Source organism: Giraffa tippelskirchi, chromosome 7, assembly GCF_054371585.1.
Source record: "Giraffa tippelskirchi isolate mGirTip1 chromosome 7, T2T-mGirTip1v1.2.pri, whole genome shotgun sequence".
Taxonomy (NCBI): domain Eukaryota; kingdom Metazoa; phylum Chordata; class Mammalia; order Artiodactyla; family Giraffidae; genus Giraffa; species Giraffa tippelskirchi.
The window spans coordinates 121,558,649-121,579,090 of NC_137281.1; the positions used below are offsets into that span (position 1 = coordinate 121,558,649).

Sequence of the window (20,442 nt, forward strand, 5' to 3'; positions counted from 1 at the left end):
TTGTGAGGGTTTAAAGACAAATATAATCCAGGTTGGACTCATTATTATGTATCCATTATTATTGTATTCATTTTTCTTCTAACTTTAAATGAAAACTAACATTTTTGTGTTCCTGAAAAGTATTGTGGGCTCCAGGTGCTGCATATACTTTGGCTACAAAAGAGGTAGTGCTTTAGTTGAAGTTAAGATACCTATATATTATTTAGTAGGTACTGCGTTGTTCCTATTGCAGAGGACTGGTGACACAAAAGATGAATAAGACATTCCATCTGTTTCTTTTATATATCTTTTATATATACACTGGTTCTCTAGTGAAACTATCTATCTTGTTATCATAGTTATTTTAAAGTCCATGTCTGGCAGTTCCAATATCTAGATTATCTGTGAGCCTGCTTATATTTTCTATCTGTTGGTTTTCAGTAGTTTGTTATTGTGCTGTACCATGCCTGCTAGTTTATTATTGAAATCTATACATTGCATATGAAAAAGTTACAGAGGGTCTGGATGTTGTTTTTCTTCAGGAGATTTACCTTTCTTTCAGCAGGCAGTAAGAGAAGGAACAGGTCATTTTGATCCAGTCAGGGACTGAGACAAGTTAAGGCTGGGTTTCAGTGTTTATCAGACCTTGTATACTTTAGTTTGTTCTCACTCTAAGTCAATCGAAAATCTAGTATGTTACTAGGGCCCTTCTTACTTGCCGGGCTCTGAATTCTAATTATTGTTTCATCTCTGGGCAGGTTAGGAATTACCAAATGCTTCAAGGGAAAGGAACAGAGTATCAGGTTTATCTCAGTATATTTCTCTTCTCTGCTGGGACTTTTTCATTAAAGTCCTGGTTGATTTTGTTGTTCCATGGTAGTTTCAAACAGCTTTGTATATGTCATCTCTTATAATTGTTCTCAATAGATGGGTTTTCCTGACATTTTAGATGTTTTAGTGGGAAGCAGATTGTTTTAAAGCAGTCTGTTTTATAAGTTTATCAGAAAGCTACATTATATAACATTATTCTATAGTTGTTAGGTAAGTATTCTTTAGACTGTTAGGATTAGAAGTAAGAAATGAGCAAAATGAACAGTTAAGTTGAATAAGAAATAATCGTTAATCAATATATTAATCAGTCTTCTTTACTAGAATGGGTTTAAGCTTTAGCTATGACACATATACAAATATAGGTCTATTTTGAGCTGCCTCATTCCAGTGAATAATGCAATAATACTCAGAATTGCATTCTATGTCATACATGTTTATTGGTCTTAGAACATATTTCCAAATACATTGCTCCAATTCTCCATTTTATTAGTATTCTCAAATGTGTAATAATCTAATTGTCATACTTTGGTTTTGTAAAAATAAATTCTCTTAATTGAAAAATTTCATCCATAGAATTATAATAATTTATTATTAAAAATGCTTTTATATTCCTTCCATAGACCCACACCTTAGAACAGTCCTTTAATTTAGCTTTCGAGCCAGTATCTGGCATATAGTAAGCACTTACTCAATGGTTGCTGTTGTTGTTATTATTTTAAGTAGTCTTAGTAAATGCTGTGTGCGTGTTAAGTTGCTTCAGTCGTTTCCGACTCTTTGTGATCCTGTAGACTGTAGCCCACCAGGTTCCTGTGTCCATGGGATTCTCCAGGCAAGAATACTGGAGTGGATTGCCATGCCCTCCTCCGGGGGATCTTCCTGACCCAGGGATTGAACCCACATCTCTTATGTTTCCTGCACTGGCAGGGAGGTTCCTTACCACTAGCACCACCTGGGAGGCTGTAGAGATTTTGTCTATAAAATGTCCAAATTTCACTCCCCAGGATGGCAAGAATCCCACACTTCCCAATCAGGATGGTGGAGCTATTTCTCAAAAACATTACTTTCACTATTTGTTCAAATAGGACTCCATAATTTAAAGAAAATTAAGATTTTTTAATTTCTAGTCTTAATTTTGAAATCTGGATTTTCTTTTGATGGTGAAATGAAGTCTGAAAGTTGATGAGGTAATCCCAAACATGGTATTTTTTATAAAGAAAAATACTTTTAATAATTCAGAAATGAAAAGATTACTGTGAATTGTAAACCTGCCTTCATATGATGAATAAACCAATTAAAACATCACATTTCAATGATTTTGACTGGAATGATCTTGTATCACTGTGATAGTGCTGGTTGTCTTATGTTAATTTCAACCTTGACTGGTAGTTCATTCATTCACTTACTCATCTATCTACTCATCCAGCCAGCCAGCCAGCCATTCCACAGATACGTACTGAATACCTGTTACACACCAGACACTACTCCAAACAGAAAAGAAACAACTGTGGGCAGAACAGATTTTAAAAATTAAAAACTCTTAAACCTGTATGACGCTTACATTCCTGTGGGGGAGGGGGAGAGATAATTAACATAGAAATGAATAAGTAAATCATCTTGTGTACTGGAGGTGTTGCAGTTTTAAAAAGGATAATCAGGGAAGGCTGAATTGAGAAAGACATAGTTGAGCAAATATCTGAAAGAAGTGAGAAGAGGGGTCATGTAGTTACTAGAGGACAAGCATTTTAGGCAGAGAGATCAGCAAGTATAAAAGCTTTGAGGTGGGAGTGTGCCTGGCCTGTTAGAGGAACAACAAAGAGGCACTGTGCCTGGAGCTGACTGACTGGGCAAGGGGGAGGGTGGCTGTCAGGGCTAGATCCAGTTTTTTTTTTTTGAAGCTTTAAACTAATACAAAACTAAGTATTAAAGGTAATGTTCATTTAGCATGAGAAAACAAATCCTTATAAGTCTCAGTTTTGAAAATCCATAACATACCATGCATATCACAAAATTCAGAAAAATAACAGCTTCATTAATTCACTGCTTGATAGACCTTTATAATACCTTTCTTCCTCTACTTTTGGTGCCCTATTTTTTGATTACCTCTTTTATGACCATTGTTTTGTGCATAACTTTCTATAGAGATACTGGAAAGATAATTCAGTTTTTCCTCTAGCACATTAAAATTAGTTTTAAAATTATGATAGCCTAGAATAACTTTGTAACTTCATGATTTCATAATGTCATGTAAAGATTTAGAATTGTTAACCTTGGGAAAACTTCCATCAAGTTTCCTTCATATCTGAGCTGTTACAGATGTACTTAACTATATATGATACTATTGCAAATGGGTTTGTGCTCTGTCAGCACTGGGATCTTACTAAATTTTATACGTTCAATCCTCATGTAAAGAGAAAAATGTATGATAGGCTTATTATACATAGTATCAAGGATACTCAAACATGTGATTCTCCTAATACTACTAATGTGAGATAAATTTTGTTTTGACTAGAGTTAATGAGAAGTAAACCTTCCATGTACACTTTTACATGTGTGATGATGGGAAGAATCCTGCACAGATTAACTTCTGGCTCAGAATTGCAAACTCCTGTTTCTTCCATGATTCACATACTTCTGGTTCCAGGTGCTACCAGACACATGACCTTGGGCCCTGCACTTTCCTCTTGCCATGCTAGGTAATTCCCCATGGAGACAGAACTATTCCTACTTTGGGGGTGACCGCCAGTAACTTTATACAGAAGTGATGGTGAATCACATAAATATACTCCGCTAAACACAAACTTAGGGTATTTTGAACTTGACACTCTTTTATCCCAGCATTGTCTAGTACCAGGCAAAATGTGATGGGAGGAAATAGAGTGGAGACAATGATCTTAGCCCTTCTGGCTAAAATATTTTAATCTTGCACATCAAAAAACAAGACAGAGTGAAATGGATTTCTAGTGCTACTCCCAGGGTCTTGGGATGAAAAGTGCAAGTGAGGTAAGCTGAAGCTTAAGCTTCATTAGAAGAACTGGCTTCTCTCCTGAGCAAAATTGGACATTCTGTGCGGAGGACAGAGATGAGTCTTGTGGTAGGCAGATTCATGCCCCGCTCCTGCAAAGATAAAGGTGTCCATGTCCTAATCCTTGGAACTTGTGAGCATGTGATCTTACATGGTAGAAGACACTTTAAAGATGTGATGGAGTTAAGGATCTTAAGATGGGACAATTATCCTAGATTATAAGAGTGGGCTCATTGTAATCAAGAGTTTCTTATAAGAGGGATGCAGAAGTCAGAGGAGGTGATGTAATAATGAAAGCAGAAGTCAGAGTGATGCATATGTGACCAAGGAATTCGGGCAGCCTCTAGAGGCTAGAAAAGGCAAAGAACAGACTCTGTCCTAGAGCCTCCAGAAGGGACTCAGTCTTGATGAAACAGCTTAATTTTATCCCTGTGAGATCCATTTTCAATCTTCTGACTTCCATAATAATAAGACAATACGTAGGGACTGTTTTAAACAACTACGTTTGTGGTGATTTCCTAGAGCGGCAATCGGAAACTACTGCAATTCTGGAACTGTCACTCTGTTCTGTTGAAAATAGATGAAAGGGTAGGAGTGAGGAGACCCAATGGGAGGCTATTACCATAGCCAGGAGGAGAGATGAGGTGGCTTGGACCAGAGTGTGGGCAGAAGAGGGGCGGAGAAGTGGGCAGACTTCTTTTCTGCTCAAAGTTCTGGCTCTCTTTCATCTCCTTTGAAATGTGTTTTATTTGGCTGCTTCATGAATAGGTAAAGAAATCAAGGCTCCTATGTTTTTCTTTTCTTCTTTTCAGTTGGTCCAATATTCTGCTAGAAGGTACAGCTGAGGAGGAACTGTAGATGTCATCTTGCAAAGTCCATATGCCTTCTCTTTTTAGTAAATGACTATGACTCAGCTTGGACAGGGTCCAACACTCCACAGTTTGTATTCACCTAAGTTCCCTTCACAGCTTCCCAGGGTAGGTGGGAATGACTTTGACCCCCCCACCTGGACTTGACTTTCCTTTACTCTGCTTTCTGTGGCCCTCTAGGCCTCTCTTCCACTTCCTCGCTGTGCACATTTACATGACCTTTGAACATGATGGCTGGCTTACTTATTTTTCCTTCACTGTTTAGAATAGAGCCTTTACTCAATGTTGACTGAACTCAAAGGAGTTCAGTAAATATTTCTGCAATAAATCACTTAGTCTTGGCTCCAGCAGATTTTATTTGCCACATGGTTTCAGAAATTAAGGCTCAGAAACCAGTATGTACTAAAGAAACTCAATTTATAGCCCTACACATGTCAAAATGACAAACACAAACTTTGAGAAACACAGCTTCCTGTGTAAGCCCTGGGATATGAAGCAGATAAGAGCCCTCCTCAGGTTTCCTTCTCACATCTCTGTCTTTCCCACATGGGGTTCTTTCCTCTCACTTTGTGACAGGTGGCTTGATTTCCCTTGAATAGCTGGACTATGTCTCACAAAGGGAAATTAAATGTCCTTCAGCTTTTTCTAGGCTTTTGTGATCCTTGGGGTAGATTCTGATTTTCTTTTTTTTTTCCATTTTGAATGGATAGGCTGTGGAAAAATATAGCTATATTTTATCTGTATAGAAAATATTCTAATCCTGGCATAGTTCATAGCAATATAGTTTTTGCTGTAGATAATCAAATTGTAAGAGAATGTAGATAAAAATCCAGTTTTCTAGCATTGTATCCATAAGAAAAAGGTTGGTAAGAAAACAAGTTTTGGACAGGGGTTTGGGAAAGCCTCTAGTGAGAGGTCAGTCAGGTTCTCTGGAGGAGAGGGGTGGTGCTCCACTGTGAAGCAGAGAGAAGCCTGGAAGCAATGAAATGTTAGGAGTCACGGGGCTCCAGGTTTGACTGGGAGGGAGTCTGTGTTTTGAAGTACATCCTGGAGTATCACTTTGAAAAAAATCTTTTGGCTGTGCCCCAGGGCATGTGGGATCTTAGTTCCCTGACCAGGGATTGAACCCATACCCCTGCATTGGCAGCAGGAAGCCTGAATCACTGAACCACCAGGCAAGTCCCCTGGAGTATCACTTTTGTTGAGAGAGATCTTGTCTTCCTGTCCTTGACCTCTGGACGCAGGCATGCATACATTAATGTGCAGTTCCCTAATCATTTCTGCATGGTACCACCCACCATCTCCTTAGAATCTCTTCCAAGGTCCTTTTACATTCAGTGTTTGAAATCAGATTCTATTACATAATTGTGCTAGGCCTTTATTTTTCTTACTTGTAAAGTGGTGTTAATAATAGCAAATACCTAATAGGATAGTTGTGAGGGTTAATGCATGTGAAATGCTTCATATGACATCTAACTTTTAAGGAGTGCTCAGTACACAGTTGGAGAAGGCAATGGCACTCCACTCCAGTACTCTTGCCTGGAAAATCCCATGGACGGAGGAGCCTGGTAGGTTGCATTCCATGGGGTTGCTAAGAGTCAGACATGACTGAGCGACTTCACTTTCACTTTTCACTTTCATGCATTGGAGAAGGAAATGGCAACCCACTCCAGTGTTCTTGCCTGGAGAATCCCAGGGACAGGGGAGCCTGGTAGGCTGTCATCTATGGGGTCGCACAGAGTCGGACACGACTGAAGCAACTTAGCAGCAGCAGCAGCAGTACACAATAGCTGTTATTCTTTTCACTGTATTACAGTGAAGTCTTAAATCTCCAGTTGTGAATCGGTACTTACAGAAGAAAACCACATGGTGAGGGCTCATGGGAAGATTCTGTCGATTTAACTTGTAATGCGTAAGTATAATTCATGTATGCACGAAGAGAAATGAATTAGTAAAATATTTTTATATTTCTTTGTGAAGCTGTAGCAAGTCATGAGAGGAACAAAACTCAATAAATCAAGTTTTCCAAATATCTGGACCTGATAAGCAAATTGGCTCAACCCAGAGGAAAACAATCCCAAGGCCCTGTAGCATTTGTTGACTCCCCTAACTTTGTTTCCAAGCTCTTTTGTGAGTACAAGAATTTTAAAAAATCATGGAAGGATTTCTTTTTTTGCCTCGATTCTCACTTTAGTTTGCTCTTTAAATGTCAACAAATCCTCGCAGATGTAGGTCACCACTGAGTTTCAGAAGAAAACCCTGATTCGGGACACACATTTTTCAAGTATGGGAATGTGCTCTTGGAGTCAAATCAGGAAATCTTGAAGGCTGGGGAACTCGTTTTTTTGTTTTTTTTTTTTTTTTTGTCTTTAAAACTTTTCCCTGCTCATTGTTCTTTCCTCGTGTCTTTAATGAATTACTTTGGCTCCCAACCACACAGGCCAGATTGTGAAGAATGAAAGAATATTAAGAAGGGAAAAAGCTTAAGTTATTAATTTGGCATGAGGGAGTTTTTGCCCAACCCCAAATCCTACAACTCTCAAACCTCAAGTGACACTCCATGTTTAGAGCCATTCTTCAACTTCTGGACTGGGACCAGCCTTCATGAGGAAATATTAGCCTGTGCTATCAGGATTTTATAGGGACATCCCAAAATTCTCCATAGTGCTTCCTCATCTCATGGTTTGGGGGAGCTAAAGCCAACTGCCTAGAGACTGTCCTCTAAGCTGCATTTGGTGAAGGACAAAACGCTTTGGAGTTAAATGAAGACAGACAGTGTGCTCATTAATTATGGGCTCATAGTTGCTGTGATCACTCATGGGCCTGATGGAAACCTCCTAAATCTTCCCCTTACTCTTAGTCTTGTTAATAGAGTTGCTACATTTACTAACTAGTTTTAAACACTAAGGCAATATGCATTGTTCAGAGACAAATTCATCAAAAAAAGAAAAAATGTTAAAGTGACCTGTTTTCTCTTGTCTCCTGAAAGTTGAAGCTGGATAATGTGTAATTTATCATGTTATGAGAGAGAAGAGCCCACATTAGGAAGTGGGTGTTGCCTTTGATAACCTAGCTTAGAATCAATGGATATTTGCCAATTTCTACTGAAAATATTCAGAAAATTACTTCAGATCCTCTTCAGTTATAGTAATAATAGTGACATTGACTATATGAACTTAGATGACTTCCTCTTTTTCACCTGATGTTATTTTTTCACTAAAAAAAGGCATTTTTGAGTATTTTTCTGTTTATAAAGTGCTTTGCAAACATTTTCTCACTTAATAATGGCACCATAATGTGGCATTCTATTACTGAGGAAGCACAGGTAAGGAGAGTTTCCTGAGTTAAAAGTGCTCACGCACATGATCTGGTGGAAGGAGATCTCAAGTCTCTTGCTTCACTATCTTGGCTTCTTCTTCTGAAGGCTCCTTCATCAAACTCATTTAAAAATTATTTATTTGGCTGCACTGGGTCTTAGTTGTGGCACTCAGGATCTTAGTTATGGCATGCAGGATCTTTAGTTGTAGCATGTGGGGTCCAGTTCCCCGACTAGGGATTGAACCTGGGCCCCATGCATTGGAAGCGTGGAGTCTTAGCCACTGGACCATGAAGGAAGTCCCCATTATCAACCTCATATTTATGGGTCTAAAACCTCTTGCTAACATGAGAACAGCATTGTGTTTACAATGAAAATTTTCCAGCAGAGTAGTGTTATGTCCCTCCCATCTTTTAAACTTATGTCTTAGGGATCTGATAACACTTTGGGGTTTCTCTAGATGCATCTCCTCCTTCCATAAGGAAAGACAAGCATACATAATATACAAATGGATATGGTTTTATTGTCTGAAACCAAGTCAAACAAACTGTCAGCCCTGTAAGAAAATTATTTCATAGAGGGAGGGGGTTCCTCCAGGTCATATTCTGAAACTTAGGTTACTCTTTTTAATAAATGTTCCCTAACATTTAACTGATTTATAATCATTTCATAAAATAGATGGGGTAGCCTCATTTAGTTATTGTCTCTATGTAACAGGAAGCACATGGCTCAAAGATAAGCATTCCGTGAGTGCTTCATTGATGTTTTGTTTGATTGAGGCAGACAAATTATTTTGGCCTTGCTGAGATTTGAGGAGTGAAGTCTATTTCCAGCACCCTGTATGAATAAGGACTTTGAGGGTTTAATGACCTCTTTTGCCTCTCTTCTGGAGCAGATTAAAAACAATGTCTAAGATAATTTTGCTTCTGCTAATGGCTATTGTCTTGCCTACTGAAATGGTGAAGGATGGCTTCCTATCCAAGCACATGTCTTTGGTGGGCTCCTTGGCTGTCACAAAAGAATGCTAACACTGTTACCAGCTTGCTCTTCTGCCTTATACGTCTATACTCAGCTAGCAACACACAGTAGCAGCTTTCCAGGTATTTTCTAGGAAGTTCAATCTCAACCTTATAGTCATTTAGTGTTTAGCACAAGTGCAGTTGAGAGGAATAATTTTTTAAATTCTATAAAAATGTTTTATTATAGAATAGTAATATCTTTTTCTTTATACAAATGCAGTATAAAATTAAAATTTAAGTGCTTTTTATGGTGAAAGGGGCCAACCACAGTCATCATATGGCCATGCATGTTTTTTTCACTTTCGCCATGGTTGTCTGCTTGGCCATATGTAAGTACAGCTAGGACCTACAGGGGAGTTAACATCCCCTGGGGCAACAAGGTGGGGGCTTAGGGTCAGGTAAACACTTTTGAGAGGCATTTTTATAATTTTCCTTGAAGAGCCAAGTCTCTGTTGCCCCTCTCTCACATCTTCACATACTTTGTAAAGCATGTTTATATACATTTTTCTTCATCTCTTTCTTGAAGTCAGTTTCTTACTTTATAGGTTTAAGGAACAGAAGTGAAGACTCTTGACTTGTACTTCACCAGAGAGGAATAATAATTAAGATGATTGCTCAAAGGACATGAAGTTCACTTGCTCATTTAAATATCATAAAATACATTTTTGAACTTCATCAGTTCAGTAGAGAACTGATGTTGGGCCTTAGAAACTACAGAATGTTGGGCCTACAGAAACTCTTGTTGGGCCCTTGGAATTGTATTTGAGATATCCCTAGGCTTGTTATAAAACATAGTTCTAAAAATCTCACTTTATGTTCTTTTCAAAAAAAACCAATTTATTTATGTTTGATTGTTCTGGGTCTTTGTTGTTGCATGGGCTTTTCTCTAGTTGCTGCTAGTGGGGGCTACTCTAGTTGTGGTGTGTGGGCTTCTCCTTGCAGTGGCTTCTTTCTTGTGGAGCACGGGCTCTAGGGCATGCAGACTTCAGTAGTTGTGGTTCCCAGGTTCTAGAGTGCAGGCTCAATAGTTGTGGTGCCCAGATTTAGCTGCTCCACCGCATGTGGGGTCTTCCTGAATCAAGGATTGAATCCGTGTTTCCTGCAATGGCAGGTGGATTCTTTACCACTGAGCCACTAGGGAAGTCCTCACTTTATGTTCTTTATATCAAACAATGACTACTTTATGAGGAATTCTTAGAGAAATTATTGTTTTAGCCAAGAGCTAATACATAATTGTACTTTCCCAGAGAAATTGGTTAATTTTCCCTTTTAAGGTCTTCCCTGTAGCTCAAATGGTAAGAATCTTGCCTGCAATGCAGGAGACCCGGGTTTGATCTGTGGGTTGGGAAGATCCTCTGGAAAAGGGAATGGCAATCCACTCCAGTATTCTTGCCTGGAGAATCCCATGGACAGAGGAGACTGGAGGTCTACAGTTCATGGGATCACAAAGAGTTGGACACGACTAAGCGACTAACACTACTACTACTAGACATGCCTTCCTTTTTCTGTAGAATTGGTGGTCCACCTGGAACAGATGTGTGAGTCATCATGTCAGGCATTTTTATTTTCATTATGGACTCTAGCTGATCATCATCCTATTTTGTCCTCCACTCAACTTTACTTTCAATACTTAAACCATTATTATTCTTGTTGTATATTCTTGAGTAGTTATTTTGGAGACATCTTGTGTGTAACTGCTCTTGCATGTTTAAAGATGTTTTCATTGCCCCTTCATGATTGGTTATTTTACTGGGTATAGAATTTTAAGTTCAAAATATTTTCCTTAAAACTGGAAGGCATCACTCCTGTGTTTTCTATCATCCTTGTTGCTGATGAGAAATTTCATGCTGGTCTAATTCTTGTAACTCTGGGGCTACCCATTATTTCCCTTGTGGAGGAAGACTTCTTTCTGGAGGAAAACTTCTTTTCTTCTGGAATTTTTTAATGTTTTTCTCTTTGTTTTTAGAATTCAAAATTTTATGAATATTTGTAGGTTCATTTTCATTCATCCTGATTGACACTTGATCACCCTTTTGCTTTGAAGAGTTGTCTTATTCTTGTGCAGAGAAATTTTCTTCTATATATTTCCTCCCATCCATTGTTTATGTTTTTTCTCCCAAGTGTTTTTTTTTCATGTTTCATTTTTGTCATTTTCATATATATTTTAAGAGATTTCTTCAGTCTTAGTTTTCATTCTGTCTTTCCTATTATATAGTTTGTGCATTAAATATTTTTAATTTCTGGGAGCTTTCTCTTGTCCTGTATTTTCTTTGTTCCTACTAGCTTGCTCTTGTTTCATGGGTGCCATGTCTTCTTGAATATCTTCAAGGTACTAATTAGAATTAAAAACAAAAACAACCCCCTTCCCCTTCCTGTTTTCAGCATTATCTCTTCCCCTTGGAATCTTCTGTTTTGTGTTTTTGGTTTTTCTCAGATGTCTTTCGTGACTTATGGTTGCCGGTTTGTATTTACAAATGAAGGACTAGATGGATTAGTGTGGTTTCAAAGTCTTTTTCCTGTCAGGCCTCTCCTTTAGATAGGAGGTCCAGTGATAGAGTCAGCTCACAGAGAAGTTTTCCCACGTGTCTTAGTCTGTTCTGTTTGCTATAACAGAATACATGGACTGGATGGCTTGTAAACAACATAAATTTATTTCTCACAGTTCTTGATGCTGGGAAGGCTACAGTCAAGGTATTGGCAGATTTGGGGGCTGATGAGAGCATGCTTCCTAGTTCATAGATAGTTGTCTTCTTCCTGTGTCTTCACATAATGGAAGGGGCAAAGAAACTCTCTAGGGCCTCTTTTTTTAAAAAAAAAAACCTTTTATTGGGGTGTAGCTGATTTACAATGCTATGTTAGTTTCAGGTGTACAGCACAGTGAATCAGCTATATATATATATACGTATGGAGAAGGCAATGGCAACCCACTCCAGCACTCTTGCCTGGAAAATCACATGGACAGAGGAGCCTGGTAGGCTGCAGTCCATGGGGTCGCACAGAGTCGGACATGACTGAAGTGACTAAGCAGCAGCAGCAGCAGCATATATACATATATCCACTCTTCTTCCTTTTGATTCTTTCCCCATATAGGCCGTTACAGAGTGTGGAATAGAGTTCCCCGTGATGTACAGTAGGTTCTTATTAGTTATCTATTATATATATATATACATACATATATTATATATATACATACATATATTATATATATATATATTAGTGTGTACCTGTCAGTCCAAAACTCGTAATTTATTCCCCCCTCCTTTACCTCTTGGTGACCATAAGTTGGTGTTCTACATCTGTGACTGTACTTCTGTTTTGTAGATAAGTTCATTTGTACCCCTTTTTTTTTAGATTCCACATATAAACAATCTATGGTATTTGTCTTTCTGGGCCTGACTTCATTCAGTATGACAATCTGTAGGTTCATCTATGTTGCTGCAAATGGCATTATTTTGTTTGTTTTTATGACTAATATTCCATTGTATATATGTACCACATCTTCTTTGTCTATTCCTGTTGATAGAGATTTAGGTTGCTTCCATGTCCTGACTATTGTAAATAATGCTGCAAGGAACAATGGGGTGCATGTATCTTTTCGAATTATAGTTTTCTCCAGGTATATGCCTAGGATTAGGATTGCTGGATTATATGGTAGAACTATTTTTAGTTTTTAAGGGACATCCATACTGTTCTTCATAGTGGCTGCATCAATTTACATTATTACTAACAGTGTAGGTGTAGGAGGATTCAATGGTGCCCCTTTTATAAGGGTGCTAATCCCATTTGTGGGAGCTCCACCCTCATGACCTAATTACCTTCCAAAGGCTTTCAAATATTATCATATCAGGGATTAAGTCTCAACATTTGAATTTGGGAGGAGCAGAGATAATCAGTTTATAGTGTTGAGGTATAGTCAGGCAACCTGGCAAATCCCACAATTACCCCAGGAAGGCAGGTTTTACTAGGCCTTAGGTCAGCTGTAGGTGATGTGGAGGTTTGCAGCTGCTTCTCTCTTATGCCTGAACACTGGCTCTTGGTTTCCTCCCTCAGCATGTTGCCTGCTCTCTTCAGTGGGTGAGGGAAGGGTGTCTAAGAGGGCCCAACTGGCTCAATTACAATTTAATTATTTTGGTAATGCTCCAAAACTAAGGGTATCAGATAACTTATGTTCCAAACTGGGACACTTAAAAACTTATTTATTATTTATTTGGCTGCATCAGGTCTTGGTTACAGCATGTGGGGTCTTCATTGTGGCATGTGGGATCTTTCCTTGAGGCGAGTGGGCTTCTCTCTTGTTGTGGCACATGAACTTAGTTGCACTGTGACACATGGAATATTAGTTCCCCGATCAGGGGTCAACCCTATGTCCCCTGCATTGGAAGGCAGTTTCTTAACCACTGGACCACTAGGGAAATATTCCCAAACTGGGACACTTCTTAGAGTAAAAGGCTACCCTGTTAATCATTTTGCCAAGCTAATAGGCATAACTACAGCACACTCTGTCTTTGTATTTATTGGCTGAATTTGGAACTTGTCTGGAGCACCATTGTGAAAAACCACTCTTCTAATTCTTTGGCTAGCATTGTTCCTATCTTTTTCTTTTTTTGGGCAACGTGATCCCATCTGATTTCTATTTTATTTTCTAGACTGTTTTTAAAATATATGAGCCTCTGCTAACTCACATTCTTATTTTCTAACACTGTTATGTTTTTATTCTTTAGAAAAATATTTTCTGTCATTTCAGTGGGACCTGAGAGGAAAGGGAAGTAGAAGGACATGCTATCTTGAACTGTGAGCTCTTTCATTTCACTGTGAACAAATGCTAGCTTACTGTATTTTATAATCCATGTGTATCACTTTGCTTCTTTTTGGAACCAGACACATTTAGTGACACCAGTTGTGCAGGGATGAGCTTACCTTGGTAAATGATAAATCCCTTGGTGAGCACTTTCCTTTTATTACTCTCCCATCTCGAAGGATGGCTATGAAGTGGCAGGCATTAAGTCATTGAACCTCTGAGCAGTACTCAGTGGGCATTGTTTATGGGGAATTCGGTCTTGGCTTCCTCTTCTTGGCAGGATGTGACTCATTGCCAACAGGTGTTTATATCCCCTCACATACTGTTGTAGTACATGGAAGAATGTCAATTCCTACAAAGACAATTCAGGCCTAGCATAAAAAGGTAAAAGGCAGAAAACTAGGAATTTAGATCCAAAGCCAGAATTTTGCAGGGCTTAAGGAACGGATGGAGAATCTGCCAGAATTTTTTTCATGAAGACTCAGTTTAGAAAGAAAATGCTTACTGAAAGTATAAAAGTAAAGATGAAGACTTAATAAGATGAATTTTAAAGTAAATAGGGACTTCCCAAGTGGCACAGTGGTAAAGAATTTGCCTGTCAATTCAGGAGACTCTGGAGATGCAGGTTTGATCCCTGGGCTGGGAAGACCCCCTGGAGAAGGAAATGGCAACCCACCCCAGTATTTTTGCCTGGAAAACTCCATGGACAGAGGAGCCTGGCAGGCTACAGTCCAGAGGGGTCACAAAGAGTTGGACATGACTGAGCTACAGAGCGAGCACACAGATGTAAATAGAGGAGAGGACCTCCTGGCTCTAACAAAGTCTCAAAGGACAAGAGCAGTGTGAACACTAGGGAGAGGAGCCACAATTTCCCAGCACAGAAATTACTCCTTTGGCCACTTTGGGAAATAGCTGTTTTCAGTCCTTGGGGAGGGTAGTTTCATGGAGACACTGGATAGGAGTCAAGATTCTGATATTTAGAGTAAGCAAAACTAGATACAGAACTATAGAATTCTGTGCTTGGATGTGCTTCATATAAATGTGTCATTTAAAAATGATCATCAACTGAATGTATATGATCTAAACTGAAGCCAATTAATATGAGCACAAGTGATTTTTTAGTGTTTTGTTTTATATTGATGTATAGCTAATTAACAATGTTGTGAAAGTTTCAAGTGGACACCAAAGGGACTCAGCCATACATATACATGTATCCATTCTCCCCCAAACCCCCTTCCCATCCAGGCTGCCTATAACACTGAGCAGAGTAGCACATCTGATTTTTAACTTAGAGCTAATCTGGAAATTACATACAGGATGCTGGTGGGCCAATAACATCAGTTGTTTTCCTGTCAGCAGTTTTACTATGCTTGGGTCGATGTGGGAATGAATAAAAACATCATCTAGCTTTTTAAGTTTTTAAGTCTCCTTAGCCTCCAAAACTTCATTTTGGGCTTTGATAGTTTTGCTCTTTGTTGGAGAATCAGCAAGAAAGAGAGGATGATGCTTTTACAATCAGAGTTTGAAATCTTTCTTTCAGAGGGCAGTTGTTTGAGAGGTTGCTTCCTGGCGGGTTCTCAATTTCAGAGTTATACACAGGGAACTGACTTTTTTCAGTGGTAAAGAAGGAAGTCATGTAGGTGGCTATCAAACAGATAAATAAACACTTTACAAATGCTAGGAGTCCAATCATAACCATAGACAGGGTACTGTTTGTCAGGAGCAGTCCTCGGAGGTGAACTTCATACCTGAAAGCTGAGCCAACACAGGGGCTGTAGAGACATTTCGATTCCTCTTGGACTTTTGGGAAATAGGAATCAGTTCTTATAAATCATTATGCCTGGCATATAGGGTACAGGTGGTAAGACATGTTCCTACCTTCCTTCTTTCCCTGTTCATCTCCCTTATCTTTCTTATCTCCCTCCTTTTCTCCTCCTCTTTGTTTCTCTCTTACTGTTCCTTTCCTCATCCCTAATATGTGCCTCCAAGTTCTTCTACTCTCCAGTCCCCTTTATCTCTGTGGTTGTGTGTACCTTCTCTAAAGCCAAACTCTTATCACATCTCTATATTTTTTACAATATGCCACTTATCTAGGTGGAGAGCTGTGGGATTAAGGGAATCCCAGGTTGAGATGGTCAAGTCAGTTACTAGGCGAGTCCAACACTGACATCTGTTACTTGACTGGTCTTTCTTCCATCGCTTTCCATTGCTCCACCATTATTACCCTTTTGTCAACTCTGAGTTCAATAAACATGGAGTGGGAATTTGCTACTCTTACTACAGAAACACGCTCTGCTGGTGTTTCCGGGGCAATGTCTTGTTTTGCCCTTTCAGTTCAGTTCAGTTCAGTCGCTCAGTCATGTCCGACTCTTTGCAACCCCATGGACTGCAGCACACCAGGCCTCCCTGTCCATCACCAACTCCCGGAGTTTACTCAAACACATGTCCACGGAGTCAGTGATGCCATCCAACCATCTCATCCTCTGTCATCCCCTTCTCCTCCTGCCTTCAATCTTTCCCAGCATCAGGGTCTTTTCCAATGAGTCAGTTCTTCGCATCAGTTGGCCCAAGTATTGGAGTTTCAGCTTCAGCATCAGTCCTTCCAATGAATATTCAGGACTGATTTCCTTTAGGATGGACCGGTTGGATCTCCTTGCAGTCCAAGAGACTCTCAAGTGTCTTCTCCAACACCACAGTTCAAAAGTATCAATTCATTGGCGCTCAGCTTTCTTTATAGTTCAACTCTCACATCCATACATGACTGCTGGAAAAACCATAGCTTTGACTAGATGAACCTTTTTTGACAAAGTAATGTCTCTCTGCTTTTTAATATGCTGTCTAGGATGGTCATAACTTTTCTTCCCAAGAGCAAGCATCTTTTAATTTCATGGCTGCAATCACCATCTGCAGTGATTTTGGAGCCCCCCAAAATGAAGCGTCTCACTGTTTCCATTGTTTCCCCATCTATTTGCCATGAAGTGATGGAACCAGATGCCATGATCTTAGTTTTTTGAATGTTGAATTTTAAGCCAACTTTTTCACTTTCCTCTTTCACTTTCATCAAGAGGCTCTTTAGTTCTTCTTCGCTTTCTGCCATAAGGGTGGTGTCATCTGAATTTCTGAGGTTACTGATATTTCTCCCAGTAATCTTGATTCCAGCTTGTGCTTTATCCAGACCAGCATTTCTCATGGTGTACTCTGCATATAAGTTAAATAAGCAGGGTGACAATATACAGCCTTGACGTACTCCTTTCCCGATTTGGAACCAGTCTGTTGTTCCATGTCCATTTCTAACTGTTGCTTCCTGACCTGCATACAGATTTCTCAGGAGGCAGGTAAGGTGATCTGGTATTCCATCTCTTTAAGAATTTTCCACAGTTTATTGTGATCCACACAGTCAAAGGCTTGTTTTGCCCTTTACAAATTTTAATTTCTGCAATATGATAATCTCTGGGTTTGTGGTCCTATTATTTTTTTATTTGTACTTGCTTTCAGGTGATATAGAGATGTCCCCTGGCAGTAGACAGAAAAATTGGGTCCCAGAGAAGGGATAAGCTCCTTTCTGAAGATCCTGGTGAGCTGGAGTGAGGTAGAGAGAGAATACAAAGATTGTGTCCCTCGGCCTCTATTCCCTGGGAGCCTCTGTATAATCCCCTGTAAGACTGCCAAACCAGAAGCCTGCCCCACAGGCCCAAGGTTTTAGACATGCAAGTAGTTCTCTTTCTCAGAAAGACTGGGAATGTGTTTTAGTCAGCTGTCTGTGCAGTGCCCTGAGGATGGTAGTCTGCCAAGGACAGAATCTTTGATTTTTATGGTCTCATAGGATCCAGAAACACAAGGCTGTGGCTTTCAGAGCCAGGTGACCAATGAGTGTTCCCTGGGCGGTAGCTGTAAAAAAACTGGGTCTTCAGATGTAGAAACCAGGGCACCTGGTGTGTTTGGACATCCCCTCCAGGGGCTCCTAGAACTCTGGAGTGTGGCAGAGGCAGAGTGCGAAGATAGCACTTATTGGAAGATTAAAAAGGGAAAAGAGAAATACGAAAAAAAAAAAAAAGACAAGGAGAAAAAGAATAAAGGAAGAAATAAAAGATGGCACCCATCTACATTAGCAAGGCAGAGGGAGAGCAGGGAGATTGTACCCACCAACCACCATCTCTGGGGAGTATGCCAGAGGTCCCTGCCCCTAAGATCAACGTTTTAAAGTTAGCAAGTGAGTCTTTTTCTGGTGCTTTTCAAAAGGCTGCTTCTGTGCTGGGCCCTGGGGTGGGTGAGTCTGCCTGTAGGCACTTAAAAGAGCTGCGCTTCAGTTTGCCACAGTCCTGCCCTGTTGGTCTTCGAAGCAGATGCTTTGGAGGCTGTCTCTCAGGTGCTCATCTGGAAAGCTGGGGTATGAACCCTTCGCTTCTCAGGTTGAAGCTCTGGGTTTTGAGTTCCCTCCTCCTTTGTGTGGGGATGAGGTTTAGAGTGAGATTGTGTCTCAGCCTTTCCTACCTGCTTTGATTGGTTTCCCTCTTATTTGCCTGATGTGAAGGGCATCACTCAGCTAGTTTTTAGGTGTTTTTCAAAGGAACTTGTTTCAGGTATAGCTGTTGATTTGGTGTGTCTATGGGAGGAGATGACTTCAAGATCTTCATAAGTTGCTACCTTGAGCTGGAATTCAGCGTTTGCTTTCTGAAGAGATTTTATTTTTTTTTTTGGCCATTTCCAGCTACGGGCCAGTCTCAGTCTCGTGAAGATGTCAAGTTCCTCTCCCTATGCATGGGTTGTTTAGTAATTTTACCATTGACTCCATAACCAAAAGGTCAGTGACCTCACTGGCCACTTCCGTATGGTTTTGTTTGGCTATGTTATGTCTTACAATTCTATAGCAAAACAAAATTTCCTTTCCAGTGTGGTGTTTGACATAACTCCTTCTTTTTTTAGAAACTACTTGAAGTTAACAGAAAGAGTCTTTATGGAGTGAAAGGGATATAGAAATTGGTGACACATACTGTTTTGCTTTATGGCTGGCATTAGAAAGACAATGAAAAACACTCCAGCTTTCCATTTGGGGACTTTTCCGATACACGTTCCAACATTTACGCTGGAAAAAACCAATGCCCTTCAAATTTCAAAAGAAAGAATTCTTGTAACCTTGATGACAATCAAACTAACCTATGTGATGTTAGTTTAATGAGTTGTGTGTTTCTTTTGGTTGAAAATTTAATTTCTTACCTGATTTCTCTTTCTCTTTAGAAGTGGAACGGAAAGTGAAAGCCAATGACCGTGAATATAATGAGAAGTTCCTGTACAAAGTGAGTAAAACATATATCGTGCACATAAACTGGGGTGGGTCTTTTAAGATAGTAGGATTCATGCCTTCTAGAACTTTGACTTCACTAAAAACTTTGTTGGCCCATTTTAATAGCAAGGTGCCATATGTTTTAGATTTTTAAAAATAGGTTTTAGTAATGCTTATACTCTTATTTCTATTACACATTAAGAGTGATTGGTATTCATATTGGTATGGGAATAAGATGAAGTATCTTCTTAAGAATGATGCTTAATTTATTCTGGTGCCCATTGGGCCCTTGAATAATGTAAGAATACTATGAAAACAGGCCTCTATGGTAGTACTTTGTGATAGAAGTGGTAATAGTGGCTGATGGGGGATGAATAACATTTGGGGATTTTTCTCTAAGCAACTCAGGCTGAATGTGGAAAAGTATACTAGGAGAAAGTTCCCCAACCTGAATGATTGTATTTATCAAGTGAGCAGTGAGAATGATTATTTAAAATGTGTGAGCTTTAAGCTTGTACTGAACTACTTTAAAAAAAAGTATTGGGCACACAGGATCTTTGTTGCATCACGCAGGATCTTTTGTTGAGGTGCACAGACTCTCTAGTTGTGGTGCTTAGGCTCAGTAGTTGTGGCGCTCTGGCTCAGTAGTTGCCCCAAGGCATGTGAGATCTTAATTCCCTGACTAAGGATCCAACCTGTGTCCCCTGCATTGCCAGGTGGGTTCTTAGCTACTGGACCACCAGGGAAGTCCCTGAAGTACTTTTTTTTTTTAAGCAAGTTTTTTAAATTTACATAAGAAGTATTTATTGAACATCTACTAAGTGACTGACACTATTCTAGAAACTTGGGATACACTGGTGAACACCGTGAATTATGTCATGGGCCCTCATTAAAATCTCCTCATCTTTCCTTGACTCAACTTAAGTTGCTACATGGGCTTTTAAGATAAGTTCTAAGAAAGATAATTGGTAGAATTGATGCTGCAGTTGACACGCAGCCTATAAGGCCTGGTATGATTGAGTTACTAGCACATTAACCAGAGTCTGAATTCACAGAGGGGTTTGATGACTATTAAGGCATAGCAATGTGAGTTTCATGGGACAAACTAGCAGTGTCCATCCAGGAACTAGCTAGAGGAGAGAGAATTTTGGCCAATGGATTATTTTTAGTATTTGGTTCCTTTTGGGAGGTCTTCCGTATGTGTAGATGAAAGCATTGGACTGCTCTAGCTTGATACCAACAGAGGTAGCTAACCATTCTTTTCTCATGCTGTGCTAATCATATAAACTTGTGATTATAACTTGATGTTCAATGTAACTGTCTCTAC

The 20,442-nt window shown here is 39.5% G+C and overlaps 1 protein-coding gene across 2 annotated transcripts in view; it reads left to right on the forward strand.

Annotated features, from left to right (window-relative positions):
• Positions 1 to 20,442, forward strand: part of ATP8B4 (ATPase phospholipid transporting 8B4 (putative)) — a 317,399-nt gene that overhangs the window by 68,295 nt on the left and 228,662 nt on the right. For both annotated transcript variants that reach the window (XM_081508362.1, XM_081508363.1), the window contains exon 3: positions 19,070 to 19,128. In XM_081508362.1, coding sequence (XP_081364488.1) covers positions 19,070 to 19,128 — 59 coding nt within the window. The remainder of the gene's footprint in view (positions 1 to 19,069; positions 19,129 to 20,442) is intronic.